Raw genomic sequence first — 15778 nt, 5'->3', positions numbered from 1 at the left:
AGTATGCTGATGGTGAAATTTGCCTAAAGCCTTTTGGATTAGTCTTCGCAGGAAAAGACAAAGCTGGAAAAGCTAAAAGATTTTTGTTCCAAGCAAGTGAAGTGGAAAGGTACTCAACGTCTCAATATACGAACTTAATTGTTCGTATGAACCATTGCAAGAAAAATAATGAAGGAGACAAGAAAGAGTTGAAGAAAATTATCTCATGGTATACAGAGGTTCGAAGGGTGTTGCTGTACTCCATCACACTTCTTACAAACTGAAGACTTCGACTATGATTACAAAGGGGGAGATTATTAGAGTCGAAGTTTTGTAATTAGTCGAAGTATGTTTTGGTGTCTTCGAACATTTTGTAATCTATTTTACTAGGGCATTGTATTCGAAGCTTAACGCTTAGTCCTTAGTATATTTTTTGTACGCTTTCCTCTCCTATATATAGGAGTGTTTACTAGAGTCATAGAGAGAACGAGTCTTTACAGAATTGTCTTTTGTACTCTGTAAAACTTGAGAGCGTAATAGAGCTGAAACAAGATCATATTTACATCCTGTGTCTAAATCTCGCATTCTTACTTGAATTCATACTCTGATTAATTCATTACTCGATTCTTTGTTTCATCAATAATAGCAGAGTATTTCACAATTTTCATAGCATTAATTTGTTGAAAGTAATTAATATATTTATGATATTATTCATTATTGACTATAACAAAGGGTTTAAAGTTTAATGTTGTTAAAATTATGACTAAAATATACCCAAAAGCAGACATGAAATAGTATATAAAAAAAACATGTAAAATAAATCAATATATGATGTATATGTGTTTTAAAATAAAACAACATAATGAAACATAGAAACATCTCCTTATTCATGAATCGTACAAACATTTGTTAGTAGGATATACTACTAATAGCATACAATAAACTATGAATACTGCTTGAATTGTATATGTCTATAGTCTATAATGATTGATGTTTTTATAATTTCAACAAAGGAAAAATATATCTATTCTAAATGCAAACTGTTTTAATCAAATAATAGAGGTTTAAATGCCTGTTCATATCATTAATCTGTTATGATTACCATATATGGTTATGATATTATTCATTGTTGAATAAAACAAAACGCTAAAAATCATGAAGTTGTTTTAAGATAAAATAACATACTGAATCATAGAAACATATTCTTATTCATAAATCTAATAGAAAAATAAAATCTATTGGGCAAATGAATGGGCCATTTTAAGGTTGTTTTGACTCTCGTGCAAGTCTGACTTTGCAAGTCCTCCAATTATGGTTAACATATTGATTGCAACCTGTGCAAATTCTAGTTTTTTTCTTTGCAGCTGCAACAACTTTCTCAGTAGCACTAACCATTCTTTTCTTAGTTCCACTCCCTTTGGTACGTATAGATGAAGGTGGATGGATATTTATTTCATCAGGAATGTTGCGTATTCCAAGCATCCGAATAATTTCTTCTTCATCATTATTAGATGATGATTGGTTTGAACTGCCAAACTCCATTGCTGCCTGCTTCAAGATACGTGTTTTTTCAACAAATTCCAACAATTTATCCTTTCTTCTTTTGAAATGATCCAAGCAGTATTCAATATTATTGTATGCCTCTGTTAGAAGTTTAAAGGTGTCATCTTCGGTTTCCATGGCAACATGTTTCATGACAAGCAAATGGCTGGAAATTGCATCCCTTCTCCATCTTCTGAGAATATACTGCTCTGGAATCTCTTCAACATGGTTGTTTTTCAATACAGCAAAAATATGACGACACAAAATGCCAGTACGTATAAAGTGATTGCATGAACATTTAACTTCTTTTTCAGGCAACTTTAGTTCAACCTACATTGTATAATAAAAATAATGTATGTTAGTAACTGGTTGAATTAACATATTAGTTGGTGGTTATTACATAATATTGAAACAAGTATATGTAATTTAAAAATAATGATATAATATACTTGTATTATCACTAATGAATAGCGTTTCAACAATGAATATAACCTTGCATTTTATCTTCAACTGTTTGCTCTTATCCGTTTGTGTAATCATAACAACTTGCCACCCATCAATCATTTCAACGCTGTCAATAGAACAGTACCAGGCTGCTTTAAATATTTCCTTTTTGACCTCATAGAAAACGGTTTTAGTGTAAACCGCAGCTGCATGTTCTAGTAATCCACTTGGAAGCGTCATTTCATGCTTTGCATTTTTTGTATCATGTTCTAGTTTCTGTTGAGCATTTCGTTGCTTTCCAATTGCGGTGTCGTAGTTCATCATGAAATAGATAAGAAAATTACCAGAGTCAGAGTATTTATTAAAAAATGAGTTGACACTTTCAGACCTTGAAGTAGTTTTCATCAGACCATGTAGTGGCATGTCTTTAAAATAGGCTGAAATCCAAAGCTTTCGATCCTTGTACATGTCTTTGAACCATCTTTTGTCTTGTAGTTTGAATTTTCTCATAAGCAGTTTCCACCTTGATTCAAAGACTTTAGGCTCGATGTAGACATTCCAAACAAGCTTTGTAAAACGCTTTCGAAAATCAGTGTTTTTCAGAAATTCCACTGAAACCTAAAAAAAACATTAGAATTTTATAAGATTATCTATGAATAAACAATATCTATGCTAATCATTTTTAAAAATACATAAACTGTTTAAATCATTGCTGAATAAAACATGTTCTGTGTTAACTATGAATAAAATATACACACCTTAGATTGTAGTTTTTTCATAATGTGCCACATACATAAGCGGTGATTAGAATTAGGAAATATTGCTTCAACGGCCTGTAGAATTGTTGGATCTTGGTCTGTTAACACTAATTGAGGGTGTTTTCCATGTGCTTTCAAAAAAGCTTCAAGCAACCAACGATAAGATTCTATTGACTCGTTGCTTAACAAACCTGCTCCAATGTTTATTGAACGTTTGTGGTTATCAATGGCTGTAAACGGCACAAAAATCATTCCATACCTGTATTAAAAAGTTAATTAAAAACAAATTCAACAGTTATTATAAACTCAAAAAACAGCAATATTCATATTTAAAGAAAAAAATAGAAAACTATAAGAGCATACTTATTTGTTCGGAATGTAGCATCAAATGAGATCACATCTCCAAACTCCTTGTAATATAACTTATCGGTTTCATCCGCCCAAAACATTGCGTTTAACACACTATCAACACATTTATACTCAAATGTGTAGTTAGGTAACTCATCTTTCCTCACGTTCATTTTGTCAACAACCAGCTGTGCATCCTTGTCACCTATAATGTTTCCCATCTTCCTTCTAAAATTTTTATAATCAATTGCTTCAGGGCCAACGTTTTCATAACCTCCTTGCAAACTAGCTTGTAACTTATGTGCATTTGTTGCACCAATGTTAGATGTTGAAGAACGCACTATAAACTCCTTGTCTTTATAACTAAGTCGTCGTGCACGTTTGGAATACCGTCTTTCTTCTTTAGTTTCTAGGGGGTGGTTGTGCTTCTCTTCAAACTCATATATTTTACAAGCATTAGTTCGCATATGTAACCTTTCAAACTTTATCAATGCCTTGCAGTCCGTGATTCTGAAGTTTGAGTTTCGTTTATTCCTTCCACTTCCGTCAGGATCCAAAGTGTCAGTTGATTTGTTAGGTATTTTACCCATTTTGTTGCACACTACATACCTTTTTTTAATGGTTTTGTCACCAAACCTCGTTACTGTATTTAACCTGACACCAAAACCTGCTTTATCTGCATATAATTTATACATTTCAACTGCCTCCTCTAATGATTGATAAGTAGCATCTACATCTGGCATAAATTCTTTAGGAACAATAGGTTTCCACAACTTGGTTTTCCCACCAGGCGAGTCAACAACACTACTATTGAATGATTCCTCTTCAGAATCAGTTCGATTTGTACCTATTTTTTTAGACAACAAAAAACAATAATGTGACATGAGAGACATAATATAAATTTAGATCAATTACGTATTCATAAACTAAACAATTTTCTAATCATAATCAACATGTGTGAAACAGTAATCAAAATTGAAGTGTTTACTCATTTTAAAATACACAGAACTATGTCAAAAGATTTAAATCATTATCATATATGATTGTTACGCATAATCACCAATGCTTATCAAACTTAAGAAACATTGTATTAAACTTACGAAACAATGTACAACAATTTGTGATATGCACCAGCATTAACTAATTAATTCATAAAACGTATATGATTAATCGTATACAAATATGTACTGAATAAATGACATGTCTTATTCATCATATACATAAATTCAATGTTGATTGTAATACACGAACTGTATTTAAAAGATGTTGATATTGTTACCTTCACTAGCATTATCAGATAATTGAATTCTTCCGCTGTATTGATCATCCAAATTATAGAAATCGTCTTCATGATATTGATTATTGTCGAATGCTTCGTCGCCGTAATGATCATCATGTTCGGTATCATCGCTACTGTAATCAAAACAGTCCGACATCGAAAATTTGGGTTAACAAATTCCTACGTTGTTATCTTCAACCATAATCGATGTTACAGATACAATTGTCGATTGACTAAATCACGAATCGTATATTGGAAACCGTATCTTCAATTCAACGATAACTATGGAATATCCCTTAATTATAGGTAAATAATAATGGATAATATATTGATTATTAATTGTATTATATTAATTAAAAATTATATTAAATACAAATTTACTAAATACCCTAATAAAATGATTGGCTGATAAGTGTTCTCGCGTTCTCAACCTTTTAGGTGTTCTCAATTGATCCTACTCCTATATATATATATATATATATATATATATATATATATATATATATATATATATATATATATATATATATATATATATATGGATCCCACACAAAAAAATCCAAAATACGCGTTCCGGAATTTGCAAATCCAAAGCACTATCTACCCGCATTTTGGACCTAATTTTCAGCATGGATTCGTCAAAACCAAATAAGTTATACTCTTTAAGTTACTTTGAGTTTGATTTTAGAAAAGAATTTACGTATTCCGGAATGGTCCAAAATAGTCTGGAATACGAGGAATGACTCCGGAATAGGGATGATCGAATCTGAATAATCCTTGTTTTTCATTTTTATGTTTTTTTGTTGTACGTGTATGAATCTCATACAAGGACCTTGTAGTGAGTTTCAGATCGGTTCTTTTAGTCCGTAAGCCGGAACACGAAGAACATGGTCCGGAACCCCATGAACTATACAGAATGATGTTACGGAATATCAATACGAAATAACTATATTTATCATTTTTTTCTAAGCATTGTCTAATAACCCATGTTAGTCCGAAAACGAGTTTGCATGGATGTTGTAAAAAAATAGGTTTTACGGACGACGAAGTTGTATTCCGGTGTTTGAAATGAGTCTTTAAAAGCCAAAATATATTTTTGTATAAGTAAATCCATACTTTAAACCTTGTTTGCAAAGAATCTTTGAAAACCAAAATGTATCTTTTGTATAATTAAATCCATACTTTAAACTGTGTTTGTAATGAATCTTTGAAAGCCAAAATGTATCTTTTATATAAGTAAATCCATACTTTAAACTGTGTTTGTAATGAACCTTCGAATATCCTTGAAAACCAAACTGTACTGTTACATAAGTAATTCCATACTTAAAATAGTCTTGAAAGTAACCAAACACATGGTTTGTAGTGAGAGAAAGAGAGAGATATCACATTTAATGTTCATAGTGAGTCCTATAATCAAGCTATGTGACTGAATGTATCCTCCTACAACGCTTCATTGGACATTGCAGTAACGATCGTAGACACTTATCACCCGCTTTGATTGATCGGTCGAGGTTGTAGCTAGCAACCGCAGGTGGGCATGTCAACCCCGTATAGATCTATACATATGTATATCGCTCTGAAGATTAACAGTTATAATAGTGTGGGTATGCTAAGTGTTTAGACTCAGCTAATGAATAACGTCTCACTAAAAATCCCTTAACTAAAAAGATTGTGAATAGCTCTCAGCCCTAACTTAATTGTGATTAAGTCACTAGGCATAATGAATTTCATTGTATAAAGTTTATAAAAGACGAGTATGCTTGGTATGTATGTAAAAGTGTGATGTACTCGCTTTTATAAAGATGTATGTTTCAAAGTAATGAACATACGTACATGTCTAAACTTTATGTATTTAAACATATAAGTATACATTAACAGTAATAGCCTGAGTCATTGAAATACTATAAAGTTTTATAACGTGCTTGTTATAATATACAATGTCACATAAAAATCATATATTTTTTCATGCAGCATTTGTTGTGTGGACTAGTTATTTCACGTTAAAATAACCATAATACGTATACAAAAAGTTTATACTAGTTTATTTGTAACAATATGCTAAATCGTTAAATAACATTTTTATAAACTAGATTTATGGTATTTTCGCATAAAGGATAATATAATTGTATAAACAAGGCATATAGGCACATATATCCCCCCCTCAATAATTAAAATATTAAAAAGGGGTCGTAAGCACTCACCCTTGAAGCGTGAGTTCCAATCGTTCGAATTTTGGTTTCTTTGAGAAGCTTGACGTGAGAAACCTGATGGGTTTTGAGCATATCTACATTCTATGTGATCATGCAACCCTAATTGCTTTGGATCTAAGTTTTTCACTAATTGAACATGCAAATAGAACACCAAAGCAATAACCCTATAACTAGCGTACAATTTTCAAAATCCATATATGAAATAGGGTTAGAAGATTACCTCACTTGTTATATTGTAATAACAAGAACAATCCTTGGAGATCTTGACTCTTGAAAGCTTAGTCCCCCAAGTGTTGCACCTCTAATGGAGTCACAAACACTCAATGCAAAGGATGAGTTGGAGAGACAGGAAAAATCGGCTAGAGTTTCTCTTAGAATGCATAGGGCCATAAATTCCATATGGTGGGGGTTCCTTTTATAGTTGTGGGCTACTAGGGTTTCTGGAGGAAACCCTAATTCCTGCTTAAGGCTTAAGCAGCCCATTGACTCCTCCTTATGAGGCCTTGGACGAAATCTATAGGGCCTTCCTATAGGATTTCGTCCACTCCTAATTGAGGAATTCAATAGCCTAGTTCTACAACTATCAATGATTTGCAGAACAGCCCCTCCATTATTAATCAGTTCCTTTTAATCCCAAAATTAATATCAAATTAATTTCTGATTAATTATCAATTAATAATATGATTTCCAAATTATATATTAATCTTGTAATATATTAATAAAATCATTTGAGTACCAATTTATTATTTCACATAATAAATTCTACTCTCTCTCTCTCTCTCTCTCCACTAGTCATCCTGTCAAGTTGCATGAATGAAGGCAACCCAAAAGGACCATGCTACATATCAAATCAAGTACATACCAATTATAGTTATGGGCTTATACACCTAATCCAACAGTATCCCACTTGGATAAGTCTAATAACTATTATTGCAAGTATGACTTCAAAATTTGACTAGCAATCGTAGCTCTCAAAAGCCGTTGTCGAACTCTGATCTTATCAGTGACGTGTCCTTAGATAAGGGATCAAATATTCCTCCGTTCTACAAGATATTATATGGACATGAAACATGGATTATAATCATTCTCTCTGTCCAATGTTTGTTTCCTAATTTCCGATTTATAACGACTGACTAATTAAACAAATCAAATCAGTCCAGGCTTGGCCAAGCGCTTAGGGTGTCATCACTAAATCATCGAGGGGCCCACATATATCGCTTTTATCCCATTAAGGATAAAAGGAACGGATAAACTTCGACTCATATGCTTGCACAATTTACTCATCAAATCACACACAACAATATGTTTTATAACATCAACTTACTGATGCGTTTACGTATTATCAATGCACAACCGACTCGTAAACAACAACCCATATGTCTCCGTTTCAAGAATATAAGATATTATTGTCTCAAAATTACTCGTGACAAAATCCATGAAGTAATACTTAAGCGTGGGTTAATCCAATACTCAAATTCCTATTTCAGGAGTACTCATGAACACTACAACAAACATTTGCTATATCTAAGCAATTAGACAATCTGCAGTCGGATTCATGACAGTCTTAAATCACTACTTACTTCCAAAGTATGAACGACTGTGGATGTTTCAATAATCTTATTATTCAGGAAGTAAAACATGTGAGGTGAAACACAAGAATAACCTAATCCAACATGGTCTCAAAACTTTTGAATATAAATAAAACACTTTGTTGGGTTGAATAAGTGTTGCGTCATGGGCTCAGTCTTTAGCCCAGTTTTTCTATCCGGTTTGGGCCTGTCCAACCGTGATTGTTTTGTTTAGGGTTTAGTATTTAAGGTGCATGCATGCAGCCTTTATTTGTAGCGCTTTGAAAATTATTATTGTTTGGTACTAAAAACCCTAGCTCGCCTCTACAGTGGAAGTTCTTTGTCGAGCTCTGCTGAGGCGTGACTATATTTGAATCATTAAGCATCATTTGATTCTACATTGTGTTCTTTGTGTTTATTTGATTTTATTGCTTAACCTGTTGAAGATCTAATCGATCTAAGAGTTTTTCAACTCAACAATTGGTATCAGAGCAGGAGACTGTGTAATTCATACACATCTCTTCTGTCGAAGAAGATCTTAGGGTTTTCCGCTTAGATTGATATTACTAGAGCCGTCATCTACTATTGACGTGGTTCTTTAAAATATTCGATCTTACCCTAACGTTATTTACAAGTCTGATCTTAAGCAAGTTTTTAAACAAACATCGACACATCCATGGACGATTCTCAGTCAAACCCAATCAACATCTCAAACAGCATAGGATCGACGACAAGGATTCCCATTTTATACACTCAAGATTATGAGGTCTGGGCGCATCACTTTGAAGACTACGTGATTGGCTCAGAAGATAATGGATACTTAATCTGGGAGGCGATCACTGTTGGTCCATTCGTTCATGCAAGTACCTCAAGAGTCGTTAAAACTCAAAAGGAATATAATCAACTCATTGGTGACGTGAAAGATATACCTCAAGATGAGAAGGAAAAGTTTCAGTGCAATATCAAAGCTTTAAGGATGATTAGGTTTGCGTTACAGTCAGACACGTTTCGGCGTGTAAGCTCATGCACGACAGCAAAGGAAATATGGGTCAGGTTGAAGGAACTGTACTCTACAGATGAAGATCTTGAGCACTCAATCCAAAAACTGTTGCTCTCAGAATTTGGTGATTTCAAGCAGAAACCTGATGAGAAGCTTGTTCAATCCTTCGATCGCTTCAATCATCTCTTAAGCAAGATGATTAAACATGGGATCGAAAGGAAGGTCATCGAACAGAAGGTAACATTCATGAATGGCCTTAGATCGGAATGGATGGCTGTGGTGTCAACAGTGAAGGCACATGAACAGTTCAAAAGTTATTCTCTTGCAAAATTGGTGGGGATACTAAAGTCGCATGAGAATGCCTTGACTAAAGAAACGAATGTGGTTTCCAGCATGGGATCCTTGGCCCTAATCTCAAAAGGTAAGAATACTGCTGAGGAAGAAGAAGATTTAGATCTCTCAGAATATGATCTAACAAGCGAAGATTATGCTCTGATGGTGTCAAATCCCAAGAAGTTCATCAAGAGAAGGTTCCCAAAAAACAAGAACCGAAACTGGCATGGCAGTTACAGTGCCGAGAAAGCAAAGGAGGAACCGAAAAGTGTTTCTCAGACAGAAGAACCAAAGAAGGAATCGAAACTTAGAGGTGATTCGGGCTTTACCTGTCACTACTGTGGAGGTAAAAATCACTTCGCTAAAGACTGCATGCTAAGAAAGATGTCTGAGAAGAACAAAGATGAGGACGAAGAAGCGAATCTCACAAGGCGTTTAGAGGAAATCAGGAAAAATAAAACAGGATCTAACAACACCATGAATGCTCTCATTGTGCAGGGAAATATTGTTGATGATGAATTTGAAGGTGTTGAAGTTTGGTCAACTGATTCAGAGGACGAAGAAGTGAGGAAACCAACTCATGGCAGTGCTTTGGTGGTAAAGGAAGAGGATACAGCAGGAAGGTGTTTGATGGTGACCTCTGGAGTGTCACACATGCGAGTCTATACAACCGACGGGGGACATGATGGAGATAAGGAGAGAGAAGACCGTTGTTTTGCAGCGAATCCTGTCAGTCAGCAAATCAACGAATGCGACGAGTTGATCCAGAAGGTACAATCTATTCTTATCTCTCTGAAAGTTCCAATCACTGACTACGAAAAGGAACTCAATGCATTAAAATCTAAATTTTTTAGTTTAAGTGGAAGTTTAACTCAAACTCGCGTCACAAACTCTAACCTAACTGATCAAATCAGCAGGGTGTCATCGAAGAGTGAGGAGAGGCGAATGTGGATTGAGCAGAAGGAGAAGGAGTTGATTAGGTCTAGGGATGAAACAATTTATTTGCAAAGAGATAATTTGAAGCTTTTAAAACAACGAAATGTTTTTTGTTTAATTTCTAAGCGGTTATATACCAATATTACTCAATTGCATCTTGATTGTGAAATAGGGAAGAAGATACATCGTATGATTTTACCCTTCCTTGAGTTAAAGGAGGATGAAATCGACGCTGGTGCATATAACTGTGAAAACGTTGTTTCTTCTGAAGATATTTCTCCTGCTTACAGAATTGGTCTTGACAAAATAGAGTCCTTCATAAAGTCCAAAGACCATAAGGACATGCTCAAAAATCTGTTGGATGAAAATGACAAATTGAAAATCCAAACCGAAACCGTACAGAAATTTGACTTGTTGAATGCTAAGTTGAGTTCAGAAAATAAAATTGATGTTGAAAATACTTCTGAATTCGATGAGGATGATGATATGAGTGTCATTTTTGTGGATGATGTGGTTGATTGTTCAGAATTTGTCAAAAGCAAACCCGAAACTAACAAAAATCTTATTTCTGAAAATTCGGTTGAGTTCGCTCGTTTGTCCAAAGACAAGACCAAAGTCCTTAAAGAAAAGGTTGTTGTGTATCAAAAGGTCCAAACTACTCCAAATCAGTTGTACAAAGTTAATGGAGTCACTCTGCAACAAACGGCCGAACTGACAGCAATAGTAGCAGAAGATAATGCTGAAGGATGTGGTGAATTTTTCTGGTCAGCACCCATTGATAAAGCCGATGAAACAATTGGTATGTCATAGAAAACTTCGTGGAGAGTGAAAGGAAGATATGTAGCCGAACCACTTAATGATCCTACTCGTTTTGATGAGCCTAGCACAAGTGGTACCAAAAAGCCTTCAGACGAACACGTCGTAGTCTCAAGCGAAACCTCTTCACTTAAGAGTGATGCTAATGTTCAAAAATCTGATAAAAAGGCTAACATGCACAGAAATCCTAAACAGGTGAAAGAACGAAAGCATCAAAGGAATGTAAGGTACAAGAAAAACCTTACTGAAAGGAAGCAGTTCTGGCGATCTCAAAATCCCAACTACGTTCGCTATGAAAAACCTTCTAAGCAAAAGGAGGAAGGAAAAGAAAACCGAAAATAGAGTTTCGGTCCTCAGAACAATCCCAACCGAAAGAAGTATAGCGGTCCTAATCATCAGTCCAACCAAAAACAGAGTTTTAGTTCACCAAAGAATTTCAACCGAACACAAGGCTTCGTTTCTCGAGATGAGAAAAACCAAAAGGGTGGTTTCGGTTCTAGACTAATCAGTGAGCAGAAACGAAGGGAAAGTAATTTTCGCTCTCAATCACAAAAGAACCATATCCGAAAAGCTAACTCCATTTTCAAATCTCATTCTCCTAGTTCTAACATTCACTCCCAGAATACTCAAAAGGGAAAAGAAAAACTTTGTCCAGATAATGCAAAGAATTCTTCCATTAAGCCTGATGTTGATCGAAAGTATGCTAACGTAAAATACACATATTCGGCCCCTCCACCAAAAGTGCTTAAAACAGATAAAATCAAAGTGTTCACCTTAAAAAGAAAAGATGAAACAACGTTAATAAAAAGAACCTTTTTCGTTAATATTTCGCTTACAAATCCCTTTTATGTAAACGGCTCATGAGGACCCAAGACTCTTTGGGTTCCTAAATCTGCTTAATTTTTGCAGGTTATACGTGACGAGCAGTTTGATGATGAATGGTACATAGACAGTGGCTGCTCGCGTCACATGACAGGAAAAAGGGAAAAATTGAGGGAGTTTCGATCCCTAACAAATGGTGGAAGTGTCAAGTATGGTAACAACTCTTATGGCACGATCAAAGGTTATGGTATGATTACCAATGGCGAGTTCTCAATAAGAAAAGTGGCGTATGTTGAAGGTTTGCACCACAATCTTATCAGTGTTTCTCAACTAGTGGTTGGAACTGGGTTAAAGGTGTCTTTTGACGATGAGGGATCAGAGATTACTGAAAAGAAGTCAAATAATATTCTGCTAAAATCAAAGCGAAAAGGAGAAATGTACCCTCTGAACCTCAATCCCATACGGGGAAAACCAGCAATCTGCTTGCTTTCAAAGGCTCAATCAAACGAAAGCTGGCTTTGGCACCGGAGGCTCTCCCATCTGAATTTTAAATACATCAACAAATTGGTGCTTGGGGATCATGTTCAAGGTCTTCCTGTTCTGAAATTCGATAAAGAACACTTGTGCGCTGCATGTGAAATGGGAAAGCAGAGTCATCCTTCTCGCATCAATACAAAAATTATTGAACCACTTGAATTACTTCATATTGATTTATGTGGTCCATCTTCAATCGAAAGTGTTGGTGGCAACAAGTACATACTTGTCATAGTGGATGACTTCTCTCGATTTACCTGGGTATTCTTTTTGAAGCAGAAATCAGAGGCCACTCCTAAACTTAAACTCTTTATCAAGCAGGTCGAAGTCCAGCTGAGAAAGGTGATTCGTAACATAAGAAGTGACAACGGATTGGAGTTTAAGAACAAAGATTTTCAAGACTTTCTTGCAGAGAAAGGAACAACTCACAATTTCTCGGCTCCATACACTCCACAACAGAATGGTATTGTCGAAAGGAGAAACCGATCTCTGTGTGAAGCAGCCCGAACTATGCTGAGCTTCGCTTCACTGCCTCTGTATTTCTGGGCTGATGTCATCGCTGCTGCATGCTTTACGCAGAACAGATCTTACCTCAACAAATGTTTCTCGATCACTCCATATGAAATCTTAAACAACCGAAAGCCAAATGTCAAGTTTTTTCATGTGTTCGGTTCACGGTGCTTCATCTTTAATTCAAAGGAGCACCGAAATAAGTTTGATGTGAAAGCAGATGAAGGAATATATCTGGGCTATTCCTTAACCTCCAAAGCATATCGGGTTCTCAACAAACGTTCAAAGAAAATCGAGGAGACCTATTATGTTACCTTCGACGATAACTACGTCAAGAGACTCAAAACCACCGAAGGTTCTGTGGGGGATATATTTCCAATTTTTGGTCAAGTTACAATACCCATCTCAAACCTATTTGAACAATACATGCTGCTGTTTGATGAGCCCGAAAAGGCCATTCTCGCTGAATCTGAAGCTGCAGATAACAAGGTAGATAACTTGAAGAAGGTAATCGCTGAAGCTGCAGCGAATATGGAAGAAAATCAACCTGTTGAAACCAACAAGCCAGACGCGAGCGAACCTCAAAAAGATTGCTCTCATGCTCAGGGGGGAGGGTTCGTCTAATCTTTCCAACCAAGATTCAACATTCCGGGGGGAGAGCTCTGCAACCAAAAGTCAAGTCCAAGTGGAAAATTCTGAGCCTGAAGTTGAGGAGGTATCATCCTTTGAAAGGAGAGATTCTAATCCTGAAACTGAGGAAGTCTCGTCCTTCGAAGTAAATGATTCTACTCCTGCAACAGATGAAGTGTCATCGCTCAAGGGGGAGAATGTGAACATTAACGATGATGACACTCAGTCGGAGTTTGAAGTAGAAGTGAACGCTGAACTGGATCCTTCATTCGATCCTAATTATCCTCCACTCATCAAATGGACCAAAGATCATCCCCAATCACAAGTTATTGGTGATTCCACAGAAAAAGTTCTCACACGATCTCAATTAAAAGAGAAACGAATAGCACTCTTCTCTTATGTAGAATTTTGCATGTTTAATTCTTTTGTCTCAAAAGTCGAACCGAAAAGAGTCAAGACTACACTTGATCATTCTGATTGGGTACAGGCAATGCAGGACGAACTACATGAATTCGAACGAAATAAAGTGTGGAGACTGATTCCAACACCAAGGGATGCTTCTGTGGTTGGATTAAAATGGGTGTTCAGGAATAAGATGGATAAGGAAGGGAATGTGATACGTAACAAGGTGAGGTTGGTTGTGAAAGGCTACTGTCAAGAAGAAGGCATAGATTATGAAGACACCTTCGCTCCAGTAGCAAGGCTAGAATCAGTTCGCATTTTTCTCGCCTATGCTGCACACAAAAATTTTGAAGTCTTCCAAATGGATGTAAAGTGTGCCTTCTTAAACGGAGAACTGGAAGAAATTGTGTATGTAGAGCAACCACCGGGCTTTGTGAACGAAAAATATCCAGATCACTGCTACATCCTGGACAAGGCGGTCTATGGTCTCAAACAAGCTCCACGAGCATGGTATGAAACTCTAACTAGATTTTCGAAAATGTCTAAATTTAAACAAGGTTCGGTTGACCCAACCTTCTTTCGAAAGAAAGAGGGTAACCACCTTATGATCGTTCAAATTTACGTTGATGACATCATCTTCGGCTCCACAGATCCTAGCTTAACTGCTGAGTTCAGGAAGCTGATGGAAACTAAATTTGAAATGAGCTCAATGGGTCCTATTAACTTTTTCCTTGGTCTAAATATAAGGCAGGGACACGAAGGCATTTTCATTAATCAAGAGGCCTACACGAAGACTTTGCTTGCCAAGTTTGGAATGTTGGGAGATTCAAAAGTGAAGGTTCCTATGCCATTTGGCACAAAGCTAACACCTTCTCTAGACAAACCGGCTGCTGACATGACTCTTTATCGTCAGATTATAGGGTCTCTAATGTATCTCACTGCTAGTCGGCCAGATATAATGTTCTCTGTTTGTTATTGTGCCAGGTTTCAAGCAAATCCACGCGAACCTCATCTATTGGCAGTAAAGAACATCTTTTGGTATCTAAAACGAACTACTTCTCTCGGGTTGTGGTACCCAGCCAAATCAGGTTTCTTTGTCCAAGCTTTCTAAGATGATGATCTTGGGGAATGTGGACTAGATCGGAAGAGTACCACTGGAGGATGTCAATTTCTGGACGGCAAACTCGTAAGCTGGCAATCGAAGAAACAAACATGTGTATCTTTCTCCACTGCCAAAGCAGAATACATTGTCGCAGCATCATGTACATCTCAGGTCATCTGGATACAAAGTCAACTTCGTGACTTTGGCCTGAATATGAAGAAAATCCCACTATATTGTGATTCCGAAAGCGCAATTAGGATTTGTCACAACCCAGTGCAACACTCAAAGACAAAACACATAGCACTGAGGTATCATTTTATCAAAGATCATGTGGAAGACGGTAACGTTGAAATTCATTTTGTTAGAACCACTGATCAATTGGCTGACATCTTTACTAAGGCCTTGCCTGAAGCAAGTTTTAATAAAATCCTGCATGGTTTAGGAATGATGGAAGCTGAATCTGTACCGAAATCTCCTATGTTTCAATAAACATTAGAAGCGAAATAGAGCGAACGCTCGGTCCATTTCGGGTTCGGTTCTTTTGGGAACCGAAATGCACCGAACG

The 15778-nt window shown here is 36.1% G+C and overlaps 1 protein-coding gene across 1 annotated transcript; it reads right to left on the bottom strand.

Moving 5' to 3' along the window:
* Positions 1–1239: 1239 nt before the first annotated feature.
* Positions 1240–4507, bottom strand: LOC145110763 (protein FAR1-RELATED SEQUENCE 5-like). The gene is made up of 5 exons (XM_079047093.1): positions 4351–4507; positions 3087–3918; positions 2724–2982; positions 2014–2583; positions 1240–1851 (listed from the first exon to the last, which is right to left on the bottom strand). Exons 1-5 carry the CDS (start codon positions 4505–4507, stop codon positions 1240–1242), a joined length of 2430 nt encoding a protein of 809 aa, XP_078903219.1.
* Between the last annotated feature and the right edge of the window lie 11271 nt (positions 4508–15778).

This window comes from Lactuca virosa, chromosome 1 (genome assembly GCF_052849685.1).
Source record: "Lactuca virosa cultivar CGN04683 chromosome 1, Lactuca_virosa_CGN04683_v6, whole genome shotgun sequence".
Lineage (NCBI taxonomy): Eukaryota > Viridiplantae > Streptophyta > Magnoliopsida > Asterales > Asteraceae > Lactuca > Lactuca virosa.
This window is presented reverse-complemented; position numbering and strand designations above follow the sequence as displayed.

Excerpts from the sequence above, each read along its gene's own strand:
- LOC145110763 (XM_079047093.1), bottom strand. The coding sequence starts at position 4,507 with ATGTCGGACTGTTTTGATTACAGTAGCGATGATACCGAACATGATGAT. Across the intron at positions 3,919-4,350 it reads ATCTGATAATGCTAGTGAAG|GTACAAATCGAACTGATTCT; the intron begins GTAACAATATCA and ends CTAAAAAAATAG. Across the intron at positions 2,584-2,723 it reads TGAAAAAACTACAATCTAAG|GTTTCAGTGGAATTTCTGAA; the intron begins GTGTGTATATTT and ends TGTTTTTTTTAG.